The sequence below is a fragment of the Bactrocera oleae genome, chromosome 2 (assembly GCF_042242935.1).
Source record: "Bactrocera oleae isolate idBacOlea1 chromosome 2, idBacOlea1, whole genome shotgun sequence".
In the NCBI taxonomy this organism is placed as follows: domain Eukaryota; kingdom Metazoa; phylum Arthropoda; class Insecta; order Diptera; family Tephritidae; genus Bactrocera; species Bactrocera oleae.
The window spans coordinates 18,703,484-18,720,870 of NC_091536.1; the positions used below are offsets into that span (position 1 = coordinate 18,703,484).

General features: G+C 37.1%; 1 protein-coding gene across 5 annotated transcripts in view; it reads left to right on the forward strand.

Moving 5' to 3' along the window:
- The window catches only part of Efa6 (Exchange factor for Arf 6), a 56,096-nt gene that overhangs the window by 21,227 nt on the left and 17,482 nt on the right, over positions 1 to 17,387 (forward strand). For 4 of the 5 annotated variants that reach the window (XM_036377862.2, XM_070110453.1, XM_014247985.3 and 1 more), the window contains exons 2-5: positions 11,179 to 11,245; positions 12,528 to 12,581; positions 12,652 to 13,472; positions 13,550 to 14,857. In XM_036377862.2, the coding sequence (XP_036233755.2) occupies positions 11,179 to 11,245; positions 12,528 to 12,581; positions 12,652 to 13,472; positions 13,550 to 14,857 (2,250 nt within the window). Of the gene's footprint in view, positions 1 to 9,974; positions 9,994 to 11,178; positions 11,246 to 12,527; positions 12,582 to 12,651; positions 13,473 to 13,549; positions 14,858 to 17,387 lie in introns of those variants that run through there. The other variant, XM_070110455.1, reaches the window with a different exon arrangement.

Genomic DNA, 17,387 nt, shown 5'->3' on the forward strand with positions numbered 1-17,387 from the left:
TGACTCAGGCTAAATTGCAATAGTTCTTAGCGTGTAACTTAATGCCGGGCGATAGTAAGCGAGCAGTTGTGAACTGTTGGCATGTGCCACATTGTGTGCAACATTAATGATAGGTATGTACAAAGCTACATATTTACATATACAATATATGTATGTGTTATAAGAAAATTGTCGATAAGTAGCAAACTACTTAAAAAGTCAATTTCATTGAAACGCTTCAAGAAGTAAGCTAACAATTTGAAAATGCTGTCGATAACAACAATAACAACAAAAGCAGCAGAACTTTGCAAAACAAAAGCCAATATTTCACCATCGCAAATGATAGTTTGTATGTGCATGAACTAGTGCAGAATGGCTTGTCGAGTTGTGACAACAACGCTGCATGGCTAAAAGTTGATGGAAGATGGCAATATTGTAACCTACTTTGTGGGTTGACTTGACGGAAAAAATGCGAAAAAGCGTTGCTGTTCACGCAGCGAAGCGCACGAGCGCAGATCACGCGTCTAAAGTCGGGCATCAAATGGTGGATTTGCAGCAGCCGTCACACTTCGTCAATCACTGCCTGGCGGCATACGCCAAAGGAATGGGTGAAAGGGTGGTCTTTTTTTTTTTGTTATTAAAATCGTAGCATTGCCTTTGTGTAGGACACAGATGCGTCTTTGTTCGATGGGCTCGAAACGATATGAAATTATTTGTTGGGTTGGCGTCGGTAGCCTGTTACGTGAACACCTATCTACAATATTTTAAGAAGAAGGGCAACCTCAGAATACGCCGAGTTGTTATCCTAAGATGAGTGTACGTCGACTTTTACCTATCGGCGTTCACGCCTAAATCCTATGGACTCACAGAAAATAATATAGAGTAATAAAATTTGTTTAAACCATTTCAACTAGGCGGGGTATACTTTTTTTCGCTGTATTTTCCCAATTCATGGGCAATAACTGCCGATCTACTACATCGGCTTTCATTTGACTGTTGATTCGGTTCTTGGATCAAAGTGTAAGTCAGATAAAACATGTAAAAAAAGTTATAAAAGCTGTGGCCTACATTTAGGGTGATGTGGCATAAAACTTAAAACTAAAAAAAAGAAGATATTCAATATAAACATTCGACAGGCAAGAACGTCGGATTTGTGCAGAACCGGCAGTTTGCAGAGGAGACCAAGCCCATGTTAAATAAATGCTTGTTAAGCCTGCAATGTCCGGTGTAGAACGCGACCAGAAGTCGAAATTTGTTCCTCGGGAGATTGATTACGGTTTTAAATCGTCTGAGGTTATAACCCCCCATTAGCAACTTGGCATTGCGCATGCCTTGGAGATGTTGCCAGTGTCTCTCCCTGCCTGCTCTTTCCTCTTTACGGAGTGCATACATACATCTGTTTATAACTGTATATTAATACCGAAATTGCAAGAATGATGGCACTGTCACTCGTCTTTTAGCCTTAAGGTCATTTGCTTTCACTCGTCAACGCTTGTAGCCGTCACTATTGCCACCCGCACTTCTGAAGTTTTACTTGGTATTTTAGTGTATATGTTTTAATGTTGTTGTAGTTGTAATAATTGCAATCACTAGACATCAGCGTCGTGCTTATACGCGCTTCGCCGGTGCTTACGCGCAGTTATTCACATTCTCCACTTAATGGACGTTACCGAGGCACAGCAACGGTTTGCCGTTGGCGCCAACGCTCAAGAACTCTGCCACATACATACATAGGCTGACTAGGCCAAATGCATACGTGTGTCTTTGTAAGTGAAGCATATATGAAGCACAAGCTGGTGGTTGGTTGCAGGTGGTTGAACTCATTGCTCAGCTACTTATGCATTGCTCTTCGCTTGTCGCTTTCTGTGCCTTTTTGTCGTGCATTTTGCTCAACGTGGTGGTTGCAGCCAAGACATGGACTCCAACACCGCCACTCACATGCACACACACACATACATATATCACATACCTACATACGTATAGAGATGTGTGCAATTGCCGGCGTTCGCTGGCGTCTATAACATTGATTTTCAATAAATGCAGCCACGAATTGAGGTCATTAGGATCAAGTTATAAAATGACATCCCTACATATACGAGTATGCCTACATAGTTTATTGTAGTCGCAAATAAAACTATAACTAATCGTTAGCCTTTAATAAAATAAGAATACGCAATACTTTTTTAATATCCCTACCTTTAATAGGCATATCTGTAATCACTTTCATTAATAGTGAAAGCGAAATTCTATTGGTTAAAACGAGGCAACGACTCATATATTTTACATCAATACGTAAATTGTGTCATTACTTTTTTCTGTTCTGTTCTGATGGTACAAGCTACTTTTGATATTCGTGTGAAGGTATGACACCTATGTGTAGGACAGCAATTTTTTAGTTTCCTTAACATTTTGTGTATTCGTATCTAAGAAAAATTATTGAGTTGGTCGTCTAAGTGTTTTGGACAGTCTACTTTCTCGAGAAAGTAATTTGCTCAAGGAACTAAAGGCCAATACGGACGTTGTCGAAACAAGTGAAATGCTTGTTTGGCTAAAAACGGCCCTATTTGGGGTTTGATCATATAGTTGGTTAGCTTCGAGGCTTATTTGGAATCAGTTGGACACTGAACTTTTCTTTTATTATTTACAACTTTTACTTTTCTTCCCTATCAAATGTATTTAATGTTGTTTAGTCCTCAATAGAGTTCTATTTCTGTTCATAGTTATGAAATATCAGCAATCCTATGACTTCGGTTATCCAATATCTGACCTTATCTGACGTTGGTTGCCGATCACCGTATTTAAATGCCGAGTGCTTGACTACCATTGGGCGACTAAATTTCGACCGTAGCAAATTTTAAATAATACAACTTTTTTTTCATAACGGGAGTTCTTCCACTGTAGACAATGCAAATTTCTTTGTGTATTTCTGATATGAAAAAGCTTCAAATTTAATTCATTAAGTGTTCGGAAACGACTTTAATTGCGAAAACATTCGAACAGAACTCTGATTGGTCCATTTCAATACGCGCGCACATCGAATCGATAAAAAAATTCCTTCCTATCTGTGTTCAACCATTTTTTATGCTCGTTTAAAGTTTGATCTTTATATGTCTTGATGTGTGTTTAGCAGCTGTTTGTTTATGACGCGAAAAGGTTGTCGGCCGATTTTTACCATAGAAAAAAAATTTAACAAGTAGTTTGCTTGAAACTTTGTCTTTCCAATGGAATCACAGCTACGAAATCGGTGAAAATGTTGTTGTTGAAGCGTTTTGGGGAGTTTACTGTATTTGAGTGAGTAGCACATGTATTTGAGTGAAACAAAGCATTCAGTGAACGTCGTTAAGTCAACGAGTTGTCTTATGCGAGTCGTCCATCAACCACTGTTAATGACGACAACATCAAAAAAGTTATAGAAGCAGTGCTTGAATCTCGTCGTGTTGGCAGATAGCAGAGGGTCGCAACAACTCTTATTGATCGACTCAATTCAATTTGGTTAATACTTTGTGTATGTTAGACTCGTACCAAAAGACCTGAATCTTTTACAAAAACGACGACGAGTAAAGATCACAAAAGATATGCTTGACAACGTAGCTGAGCACCCTACATTCATCCAACACAGCATTGCTGGTGACGGGACGTGGGTTTGTGAATATAACGTCGAAAATGTCCAATAATCTAACGAATGGCGCTTCAAAAATGAGCCGAAACCGAAAACCCTACGTCAAATTTGGTCAACAATAAGGGTGATGTTCATAGTTTTCTCTGATTGCTATGGTGGGGTTCACCATGAATTCATTCCACAATATCGAACGGTCAATAGGGAATACTACTTGGTCGTTTTAAGCTCTCTACGTGCAGCAATTTGTCGTAGACGACCATATTTCAGGCGTTATAGCATAATTTTTACTAATTTTTCGGCCAAACACGAAACAAGAGTCATCGCGCAGACACCGTATTCGCCAAATTTGGCTGCCTGCGTCTTTTTTTTTTTCTTTTTCGATACTAAAAAATTTGTTACACGGGGGGGAACACGCCATGCGTCCAATGAAGCAAATTAAAGTCATTCGCTGAAGGCCATCCCTGCCGAGTCCAATAACAAGCGTTGGCATGCTTGTATTGGCTCTAAAATATACTATTTTGAAGGCGATAGTAAAAATTTGTATTAAAATACGTGAAAATGTTGTTGGTTTTTTTTTGGTCAGCCATGGCCAAATTTGATTAGCTGTTATATACATATATATGTATACATAAATGTATCTGGTTTAAGTATTTTTAACATATTATTTGCCCTCTTAATGAATAATTATATTTATACTTATAAAGATGTCTTCCACTTCCTTAATTCCCTTTTCATGTTGTTGACAAATGCGAGTAATTTCACTTTCTGCACAACAGTTGTTTCAATTTATTTTCGCCACCGCCCACTGATGCCACTCATGGACTCTGTCGTCACTTAAAAGGCGTCTCTCGTCACTTATAAAGTGCGCGTATTTGCCCGCTCTCTTTCGCCACATCACTGAAATTTACACATTTTTATTGAATTACATTGGTCGTTACGTTTATTATTGTTAATAATTTATGTGCGTTTGAACACATACAAAAAAGCTTACTTAAATTTTTAATTTGTCTTATTTTAATATCTTTATATAGCAATACTGGTGCATTCACTTTTTCTCGAGGGAGTCGTTGCGCAATGACTATAATTTGTTCGTTTTTCTTTTTTTTGTTCTTGAAAGATTTTTTCGCCATAAACACATAAACAACACATGTGTTGGCTGGTTACTGCGCTCGAAAACAAATTCAATCCAACCACTTCAATTAAAGACCTCCACAAATACAACACATATACATACATATATACACGAACACTTGTAAACGCGGCATTTAACCTGAAGTCAGTTGGTGTTGGTGTTTTTTTTCGTTTTGTTAGGGTAGCTAGGGTGTTGTTAACTCATTGTCATTCCACCGTGTGAACCGCGCAGGAAAGCAGCCAACGTGTAAGCGAGTGACAAATCTTGCTTTTGCTGATCTCTGTGTCTGCTGCTATTGTTGTTGTTGCGTTGTGCATGGCGGGCATTTTTTGTGCGCGTGTTGTGAAGGGTCAGTGATGAATTTCAATCAGTGCACCCTGGTCGACCTTGAGCCAAGCATTGCCTAAATTTTTTTTTTATAATGCAACAATAAGAATAACAACAGCTCACACAATAAATATACGCCATGCTGGTTGCGTTTTTGGTGACATTCACTATATTACATACTGAAATGTATAACATGAATATTGGAAGCCATCAAGCGGACATCTCTAGTTGCTGTACTCTCATTTAGTTAGATCATCCATCACCAGTATATGTGCATATACGCATGGGAAGTTAGTTGTGTGGGTGACTCACACCCTTTGCTGTGGTCTTGCGGCTGACAAATATAAAATTAACAAAAAACATATTTATAAATCATTCATATGATTGTGGCGTTAATTGACCTCAATAATATTTGTAATAGGAATCGTGTGTAATACATTTCAAGGAAAAAGTACTTTAACCGTTTCCGCATCACTTTCATTTGTTTCTAGGAGTACTCGAATTTCTATTAAAAGTCAACAATATATTTTTGGAAATTGTCTGAAATAAAAATAGTGCGATATGTGTATGGCAAATAATTAAGCATCTAAATTTAAACAAACTTATTGCTACTATGCCAAAAATTAGTAAACTTGGGTAAAATTTAATTACTACGTTTTCATACCACCGTAACGGTAATTTAAAAACTATTTGAAACTCGAACTTTGAACAGTAGCGAATCGAACATTAATCGAATAGATGTATAATAGAAGTAGCTTAAATCACTCTAGTTAGATAAGCCCATACTACTGTATTGAATTCAGCTGGAGTAGAGTTCAAACATTGCGAACAAAGAAGTAAGGAACCGAAAACTTTCACAGGCTTGTAAATGTGAAATCATCATTCGCTTCCACTGCAAATTTCGGGCTAAATACATAAACATAAACATAACCCCAGCTACTTATATACATACGAACTTATGTACATCCGCTGACCAATGCAATTTTCAATTATAATTCTCATAATGTATATTTTTCTTTTTCCTTCTCTGTACGCGACGGCATTTCTTGCTTTTATTTTATTTTTGTTTATTTTCTTTGCCATTTAGTTGTAATTAAAATAAAATCACAAAAACCAATTTCCTACGCGCAAACGCCAAATGCATTCACGCTTGTCCTTATCCGCAAATTGGCTGGTGGCTGGCTGTTCGCCCGGTCGGTGTTAATATTGGTTCCGCTTCGTTGCCAACGGTAGTTTAGTTGTATTCAGTGAGTCCATGTCACGCACATTCATGTTATAAGACAGCTTTGTGGGAGTCGCCACAGCTGTTTTTTGACATAGCGGTGAGCCGCATGTGCCGCAGCACAGTTATAATCAGGTGGAAAAATTAACAAAAACATAGAAATAGGTGCAGCAGTCTAGCACGCATTTGTTCTCATCTCACACCCCTTTCTTTGCGCGATTACTTAGTCAAGCGTTGTTTTAATTTGTTTCAAACTATATCGCGTTAATTCCCACTGCGCCGGGTTGGGCTTTGCGGTCTTGGAAGTGGAAGTGTTGATAGTGCATACACTTGCGAGTATGTAAATGTGTATGAATGTAGGTACATGTGTGTGTGTGTGTGTAGGAGTTGATGCAGCGCTGCTTGATATTGCCAAATGAATGTGTGGGTTCGGTTTGAATTCGTCGTATCAAGCGGTGTCGGCGTGGTTTCATTTCGTTACAATTTTCATCAGCTGCTTTTTCGCGCTGTGTCGCCATGGGATATGTATAGTAGTTGAGCACATTAAGGACTGAGTACTCAATTCCAACTTGTCATCGCAGTGGTTAAATGTAGCAAAATAAAAAATAAAAAATAGCGATAGAATGCCTCCCAAATATACATGCATACATATTTGCACACTAGTTTTGATAAGTCATTACGGATATGAAATTTTATGCGCTCATAGTTTGCTCTCCCACTCTTTGCTGTAACAGTGCTCGGTAGGGTTGCCACAAAATTTTCATATGAATTAAATTACGCATTTAGTGTATAACTACGGTATACTTTAACAGTTCAAAAATCGATAACATCAATTTGCATATATAAGCAATTAGCGCGCCTTGTTTTATCAAATGAAGTCATACACCACAGCACCTGCCTTAATTATAATTATTTTGTATGTTTTTTTTTTGTATTTAATTATTATTTGTCATATTCACAGTTCATAAAATGTTTTAACAAATTATTTTGGTGTAGTTTGGAAAATAATGCTATAACAATCTTTCTAACACTTTGCCTAATGGCAACTCTGCTGCTAACCTTATTTATACTACACCAACGCAACACCCACTAATAACACTAACCTATTTCTGTCGTGCAGTTTTTCGCTGCAACCTTCATTCTTTTAATCACTCTCGGCACCATTGCAGCTGCATATCTATGTATGTACATATGTATTTGTGTGAAAATCTGTATTTAATGCGCTCTCTTCTTTCCTGCTGCTGCTCTTTATTATAGGGATACAGTTTGATTTATGTTCATATCATTTGTAGTTCCGCCTCAGTACACACTCAATAAACATATCCGTCGCCGCAGATATCTTAATATATTTGAGAATAGTGAGATATTAATAAAATTTTAAGCTGTCGAAAATAAATATTTGCACAAACAATTACTCCAAGTATTAAATACCAGCCATCAATACTGGAATGTTTGATATTAATTTCAATTTTCGCTTTGATTAGCTGTTTCACATAGTTTCGTTAATTTGCTGTTCAAACAAAAATTGCGATCTGCTGCCAATAGAGTTATCGCCACACTTGGCTGCTTTTTGCATTTATATATAATATTATACTATATATCTTCATCTTGTACCATTGCGTTAAAGCTAATTGTGCCAGCGTACGGCTTTATTGTCCGCCTCCTCCATACACACTTTCGCATATTTTGGTACAAGTTTCTCCAACACATTTCGCAGCCGATTTGTGTACTCAATAAACTGTGGCGCATAGAAGTTAAGGAAATGCTAAAGTTTGGCGTTCAGACGTTTGTGGATTGCTTTTGTAAATACTTTTAACTTTTCGTGTGACTTTATGTATATTTTAAATGTTTTGCTCTTTCACCATTTAAAATATTTATTAGTTCTAAATTATTTCTGTATTAACAACACATATTTCTCCTGCTTACTGACATTCTCCTAATTAGTGAGTGGACACCACCTCGTAGTTAAAAGCATCAAAATAGATGGGGCTGTAGCCACCAAGTTGAGAACTGTGAGGCGTTATATTGTACTTTCGGTCTCCTTGTAAATATATATATTTATATGTTTATTTTTTTGTTTTGCATTTTTGCGCTCAAAATCTCAATCTCGCTTTCTTTAGTTAAAACTGCTGTTGTTGTTATTTACCTTCGGCTGTTCGTTTCTTCGACCGGTCGGCCGTTTGACTAATCGTTAGCTAGGTCGTTGCATCCAAGCCAAGCAGCCAACCAACCGTCAGTCAACATATCCTATATATTTGTTCGTTCATTGCGTTTGCGGGTCGCTCTGACTCGTTCGTGCCTAATGCGACGTGGGTCAACTAATAGTCGCAGTTCCGCGTTCGCCTTTCGATGTAAATGTTTCTAGCATGCAGTTTTCAGTGCACCATTAAAAGTTTGTAAAATAATTAAAAAATTTAATTGCAACGAAAAAAACTTATGCAATAAAGAAGTGAAAAGAAAATTTTGTGGCGATAATAGCTATAATAGAAAAAGTTGGCGGCCAAAAGGTGAGCTGGAGAAATGCATTGTGTGATAGTTTCACGTGTGTTCATTGTCGCCGAAAATGAAACTTTTTGTTTACTTCTTTCTTTTTTTCTGCTTCACTGAAGTGTGATTTCTGCTCGTCGCATAATTAAATAAATAATAAAGGGTATAAACAAAATAAATAAAGTTGTAGTGTGCACATAAAGGCGACTAGATAATATTTGAGTGTGTGAAAAAACATGTTTAAATTAATTATTAAAGTTATACATAAAATATAGGAGAAAAATAATATTTAAATTATTTTGCAAACTGAATGGATTTTTTTTTAAGTGGTGAAAATGTGGTTTTTGAAGTGAAATAGTTTTATTTTAATTATTATTTGTCACAGCAGTGCAATCGCAGTATAACGTTTTTTGTTATAAGTTTTTTTCAGTAAACAATCAACATCCACAGTCAAAAAAGTAGCGCTAACTTATTATAGTACATGAAACCAGCATATGTATGCATGCCAAATTTTTAAATGCGAATCTTTTAAATAAGTATTGGCAAAACGGTATATCGAAAGTGAATTCGAGTATAAAAATTGGTATATACATTCTTATCAAACATTTTATATATATATATATTCATATACATATATTAATTTAGAAAGTATTATATTAATTTGAAAACCAAAAGTATTTTTCTTTTCTAATTTATCTATTTTAATATAAAAATATTAAAAAAAAAAGAAAAAACTTTATCTTCTACAACACCGAAGCTATAATAGTCTTTAACGGTGAAGCTCTTATAACAACTATATGTAGAACTCTTTTATGAAGATTTTTATCTTAATTTTGATCGGTCAGTTTAAATGGTAACTACATGTATATACTATAATAATCTATTTTAAATTTCGTGAAGATTTCTTGTCAAATAAAAAACGTTTCCATATATGAAGTTTGTATGGTAGATGTATCCTACAGTGATCCAGTATCGGCGGTTTCAACAAATGAGCAGCTTTTTGGAAAGAAAAGATGCATAATTTCAGATTAATATTATATATTCAAAATTGAGGGACTAGTTCGCGTATATACAGACAGACGAACATGGCTAAATCGACTCAGCTCGTCAAGCTGATCATTTATACATATACTTTACAGGGTATCCGACGTTTCTTTCTGGCTGTTACAAACTTCGTAACAAACTTATTATACTCTGTTCACACGAAAATATAAGGCTGGACACATGGTAAAAGATCAACTTACATACACATTTTATGTATTCAATTAAACGACAATTAACATAAATATAAATCATGTTGTGTGGAAACTTAATAAAAACTATTTAACAATATAAAGTACAACGTTTTTAGTCGTAACAAGTTTTTTTTATGCTAGCCGAGTTTCTAAGGGACACTTTTTGAGTTAGCAATTTCTTATTTTTTACCTTCAAATCGCACTATTCTATGCTTACTTTATAATAACTGGAGCGTATCTTCATTTATCGTTGTTGTGGTTTTGCAAAGCAGTCTTGTTCGCTTCCATCAAAAGTTGAAAAATTGCAACTTAAAAAGATGCACTTCAATCTCATTTTTCGGCATACACACTCAGCCATACATATGTACATATATGCACTTAAGATTCTTTTATCTGTGCCTATGACCTCAAGTACTATTGTGATATTCTACTTTTAGTTAAAACGTAAAAACAATAAACGCCTGAACAAAAAAGAAGAAGCAGAAAATCAATAGAAACTGATGCTTACAAGTATTTTCAATTTCTGCGTCCAGTCAAAGCGTTAGCAACAACTCATCCTTCTCAGGCGTATTATTTCGGCACGCAATGAATATATTTTTATTATTGTTTTTATTTTCTACAATTACTTGTATTTTATCTTTTGTGTGTATCAATTTTCAATTGTGTTTTTCACTAAATTGTGTCAAAAGTAATTTTCAAGGGTTGTCGCATCGCTGCGATGTTGCCGTGCTGTTGACGTGTCGCATCGTCTGATTAGGGTAGTTCCAGCCCACGCATTTCGTTCCGCCTAGTTATTAGACAACACTTAATTACTCATAGATTGTTGTTTTTTTATTGTTGTTGAATCATTTGAATATGTGGCAAGGAGGCCTTGTTTGTATATCGTTTTAGATAGCGGAGGGTGTGGCGCACAAATAGGCGTTTAGAAAAGTACCCGTGTACCCGTGGTTCTATGTTATAAAAATTATAGCAAATTATTTAAAATGCTAATGCTTTTTACTGTTACGAAAAAGCTTTAATTGTTTAATGTTATTACTAAATAAAAATAATATTTAAATACTATTTAAAAATAATTTTACCTACATCATAATTCATAAAACAAAACTTTTCAAATGTTTCTAGTATTACTATTAAAAATTATCTACAAATTAAACATATTAAATTGGATTTTTTATAGGTCGAAGCTGGTGATATTATTTTAAAAGTAAATGACACTGACGTTCATCGATATACAACGAAAGAAGGTGAGTCAAAAATTTATTTTTCATTTTAGTCAGTGTGGCTTTTCCTATAATTATTATAATATGAACACTAAGTTTGTTACACCCAATAAGAAGAAGAATGTTTTTATATAATTCAAATTTAATTCAAACACTAAAATGATAATGATAAATTTTAAGGTACCGGTAGCGTTTTTATGTGAAAATGAAATACAAATTTTATGGGAATGTAAAAAAAAATATTCAAAATATTGCCATTGCTTTTTACACATTTTGACCACCTTTCTGGCAATTTGTGGTTATCATGCCAATAGATATGTTCCTCTTTTGAAGCAAACCAATGAGACATCCTATTTTCGACTTCTGCGTAGGAATCGAAGTGCTGCTCAGCCAATGCGTGTCCCATCGATGAAAACAAATGTTAATCGGAAGGCCCAAGTCTGGTCTTTGATTGTATCCTGAACCGATATTGCAGTTTGCAATTTGTGTGCAGTTGCAATGTCGTGTAACAAAATTACTTTGCCGTAATCTGGACCATTTGGTCGTTTTTCGATAATTGCATGGTTCAAATTGATCATTCGTTGTCTGTAGCGATTAGTATTAACAGTTTCGCCAGGTTTTAGAAGCTCATAATATAACACACTCTTCTGATCCCACCAAACACAGAGCATTGCCTTATTACCGAATCAATCTGTTTTTGCAGTCGATTTTGTTGGCTGTCCCGGGTTAACCCATGATTTTCACCGTTTAGGATCCTTAAAAAAAAAAAACAATTTTTCGTCGTCAGTGACAATTCGATACAAAACTGCTTCTGATAGAGCATGATCACCATATGCCTTGACAAGCATTCGATGCGTCTTTGCAGCACTTTTCATCAAATGGAAACCAAAAATTAATGCTTTCCGCAAATCATCACTTTCCGGGGGGAAAAAATTGACACTTTCAACATTATGAAAAAATATTATGTTGTTTGTTTAATGACTGTAAGGTTATTGAATATGTTTGACAGTTGTCATGCCAACCAAACAGAAAAAAAATTAAGGTTCGTTCACAACAAATGTTCCCTACCAACGCATTTGTATCTTAACGCTCAGTTCATACCGATACACCTGGTAATAGAAATTTTCCAATATTTGTCGTTTGAGTGCCTGGTCACAGATCACAGGTGTCTTGGTATTATTAGTATACAGGCGTTTTTAGGTACCACAACAGACCCCTCTTAGGATAGACCTCTTAACATAACCTCCCCATATTTGTCAGACCTTTTATTTTACTTATCAAAATAATCTTATATATTTTCCAATAGTTCTCAAGTGCTTACGACTATCCGATGACTCGGTTACGTTAGAGCTGCGTCGTGGTAAGTATTCATTCGTCAATTTTTCTCGGCTGAAATCCCAAATTCCATACATACAATTCAAATATCTTAGATCCCAAACTAAAAGCGCGTCTCAAAGAGCAACTAGCCAATACGAAAAATCCCCATTACGAAGACATCGAACCATCTCCGCATATTTACGATTACAAAGCATCGAGCTGTCGATCTCCCACAACTCACCACCGCTCGTTGTCACTGCAAGACTCTTACGATCCGCCACACAACAGCAATTCCAATTCATCGTCTTCGCCTGCGATACGCTACGCCAAATCGCCCACTCACTTGCCACACCGTCAGGGTTCGCTGCCGACGCCTGCGCTGAGCAGCCAACAACAACAGGGCAATCACAGTCGCAGCTCTTCCGCTTCATCAGCACAGCTACAATTTGGTGATATAAATACTAGTGCGGCGAGTGGCGGTGCGGCCGGCGCCACCTGTACATCGCCTACATCTCGTCCATCACGTATTCCAACGGCACTGAAAGCGCCACAAAAGCCACCCGTACAACATTCGCCACAGCATAAGCGACCGCGACCATCACAAATTCCAACAAAGGCTGGCCCAGCAGCCACCAACGGTAACGCGTCAGTAATTGCGCCGACAGCGCCAGTCACCGGTGGTTGTGTAAGTGGTGGTGGTGCGCATTTACAGCATTCAAATAGTTATAGCGGCGGTAGCACACGTTTCACTCAGCAGCAGCAGCAGCAACAGGCGACGCTGCAGCAGAAAGAGCGTGACGCTGAGCCAAACTCGGCGCCGCCGCAGCCAGCGAAGGCGCCACGCTTTGAGGCATACATGATGACTGGTGAACTGATACTGAATCTATCGAGGACATCTCAAAGTAGTAACCTACTGCCAGGACACGCAAAAAAGGTGTGTAGTTTAAATTGAAAATATACGACCTAGTTTTATTAGATTTTTAATTTGAACTCAACCGCCTTTTCTAACAGATCGACAGTTTGCGTGATTCACCACAGCGTGCGGTCGTGGCTGCGCGTGCTAACGGCGCTTTGGCGCCTCGTGCCTCTGGTGAATCTTCGCCCACATCATCATCGTCGGTGGACTCGCCCACTCATACGGCCAGTTCGGAGTCGGCTCACCACCACAAAGATCGTGGCAAGCGAAGACACCAACAACCTCACCACCATTTGCTTCAGCAACAGTTGGATAGTATTAATAACAGCTACAACAACAGCAACAGCGGTGGTGGTGGTGGCGCAGGCGGTGTGGGCGTGGTCAACAGCGATCCACGCAAAGACGATACGCTGTTGTTGTGCGAAGAGTTAGAGCGTGATGACGAAGGAGCAGGCGGTGACAACAATCGCAGACAGCGATATCAGCAACATCAACACCATTCAACACGACGACACCATTACAGTCATTATCAACAGCGCAGCAGTTACGATCATGATGAGGTCGTCGACATGGAGGAAAACGAGGAGGATCAAACGCACTACGACATTACCAATATTGAAACGTACAATAGCGGTGGCCTTGGCGCAGGCGATGCGTGTGGCGATGATGACGCCAGCGATCGTCAGTGTCTGGTAACGAACTATGGCGACGACGAGGACGATGATGTCGAAGGGGAAGATTTCGATGCCGAAGATGAAGACGGCTGTGGCGCCGAGCACGAAGACGAAGACTACTCATCAAATTCGCTGACATCGGCATCCGCAAAGCAGCGTTTGCGCGCACTTAAGCAAAAAGCTGCCGCTGCACATTACAAACACGCACAAAGTGTCGCGCGCGCCAGAGGTGGCGTCGGCGATTCAGTCGATTGTGCGAATCAACATTACGCCGGTGGCTATCACCATCATCATCATCAGCAAAAACGGCAAGCGCAACGCGGTTCAGGTGGCTCGAGTTCTTCATCGGCGACGGTGAAAAGCGACGGCTTAGCTGGCATAAACACCTCACCCGATGAAACTTCATTCTCCGTGCCCACCTCACCGATCTCGCTGTCTACGCCATTAATTGACAAGGATACGGCGAATTCAGTGCCCACCAGTCCAGAACCAACGAGCCTGGGTGCAGTAGGTGGTGGTGTTGTTGTCCACGATGTTGTGGTGCGGCGACACAATGGCGTCGTGCGTACATGTGATTCGGCTGGTTTCCGTACCAGTAAATCTGAGGATCACCTGCAGCAGGTGCAGCGTGAAGGCATGGCTGCAGTGATACCGATCGATATTGATGAGGATGTGAATAGTTCGTTGAATACGCTGCTCGATACGAGGCATGACTCGGAAGATTCGCAGGTAAGTTGTGGTCGTGACATAAATAATAATGAAAAATGTGCTATAAGTGGGAGGATAATATTAATGGCGCCCAGAAAATTGGGCGTTTATAATTATAAGAAGGCGAGACGAATAAAATTAACGCATATTAAACGGAAACTTTTTACTTATACATACGTACATAAATGCATAGTTATATACGAAAGTGTCGAAGCTTATAAAACATGTAATTAAAATTTGCCAAAAATCAGAAAATATATCCAATTAAGAAATTTACCAAAAAATTGCCCATTTAAGCGGGTATTTCCCAACGAAATATATGTACATGAATATAAATAGCTACTAATTAGTTACTAGCAAATTTATGAAAAAAATTTTGTAAATAAGTTATTTATCGATTTAAATTTTACATATATTTAATATAAAAATACGATTTATTTTCTAAGCGTATTTTCCACATGAAGTTTTATTTTTGTTCTTATTTAATAATTTACAATTTATTGTTTATAATAGTGTATAACAAATTTCTCTTATTTGAATGCTTGTTAATAAACCAAAACCGTCTGTTAGCGAAATTATGTCATTATTCTCATTGTTGTGCGTATTGTATAGGTTTGTTCAAATCATGGCTTGCAAAATTATTAACAATTTTTTTTATTATTATTTGATTGGTAGTTTGTTATCACATTCGAGCAACTCTTACAAATTTTGTGCAAAGAAAACCCACTAAAAGTTTTTCATTTGTAGTACAATATTATATTCATTCGGAATTTTCAGTTTTATTATCACTCTGTTTATAAGTAATCGTTGCGTTAAATTTGAATTTTACATAAAAACTACAATAACAGTAAAATTTTAGTATTTAAATTTCTTGCTCTTGAACTGTTAAACTGCTGTTAAAACTCTTGTTCTGATACTTTTAGCAGAGAATGTTGATGAGTAGAGAAGGAGCAAATGTTAGCAGTACTAAAATGTTAATTGCTAAGAAGGAACATCGAAAACGCGCAAGTTCGAAAATAAAATGTCACCACAGCTGTCAATTTACGCAACGAACTACACCACTCTATAAGCAAAATGTATATACATACATATGCACAGATGTTCTTTGATATGCGCATAAACAAAAATTGAAATAATAAAAACGAAAGAAATAGACTTCTGACAGGAAAATTTAATAATCAGGGAAATAATATTAAAATAGAATTCAAATATCAATTCATAAAAAAGGGTTATAAAAATAAAAAAGGACTATATAATATATGATTGGATTTGAACTTAGGCAAAATATTTCACGTTGCAATAAAGAAGTCTGCTATACAAGCAGCACCACAGACAATATTCAAACTCTTATGTCTAATCTGTGAACTCAAACGGCTATTGTTGTTTACTTGCTTCAATGTTCATATGTCTATATGTGAATATTCTTGAAATTGCCTTCCTTCATTCGCATGTCCAAATATATTTGCATATATGTACACATATGTACATATGTATGTCCCTCAATATGTCTTTCGCAAAAAATCAAACATTCGCGCAAGTGACAAAAAAACGTAGACGCACCAGCATCGGCCAATAATATTCAAGCAAACTCGCGGCTTATTTTCTAAGTATTTTATATTACAACGACAACAAATTCATTCATAAGGAACGTGCGCTGCTTCAAAGCATAGTGCGTTCGTTCATAACTCTGCGCCGCGCTATTTTTTCTGTGCGCCTGGTAAACCACATTTGGTTTTCATATAGAATTCCTACGCATATGCGAAATAAATGAATGAAATTGAGTAAAACGAGAAAAATTCAATTTTACAATTTGACAGCCACCACTGAAAATCCTACCATCCCCCTCGCATTTGTATGTCCACAAGCTGCTTCCTCACAACATTTGCTAAAAATCAGAAATTGAAGAATTTGTCTGATGTTCACTTCAGAAAGGAGAATTGGCAACATGACCTATTCGAGTTTAAATAATATTTATATTTTTTCATATTATGCACTATTTATGGCATTAAATTATAAAATTTATATCAAATTGACATTCATATGAAATCATTAACTACTTCTATATATTCTAAGCACAGTCCATATAGTACTTTTATATGTTTACTTATTATCATTGTTTCATAGTTTTTCGATTTAGCCCATTTTATCTAAATACGACGCTATGAAAATGCAGCCCAATTGGTAATCGCAATATTTCAAAAGAGCATAAGTCAACTTTCAATAGCAAACCACTGCAAAAAGGACAAACGAGACAACATAGCCGATCGACATTGTCGCAAAATTGTCGATTGAAACAAATTTTGTCAACTCCGCGACGATGCGCAAAATTTGGCGTCAATATGTATGCGAGCTCGTTTGTATGTATGTATATAAATATGTATGTTTGTCGGCAAAGTCGTCATTTGGTTTTTTTCAACAACACAATGTCCGCGCGAACTCGCCGTTATTTCGTTGGCTTGCCACCATGCACATAGGCGTGTCAAGTGAGGGCTCAAAATATATTGATATGTTGCTTAATTTGTATTGAAAAATACTGATGCATTTATGAATT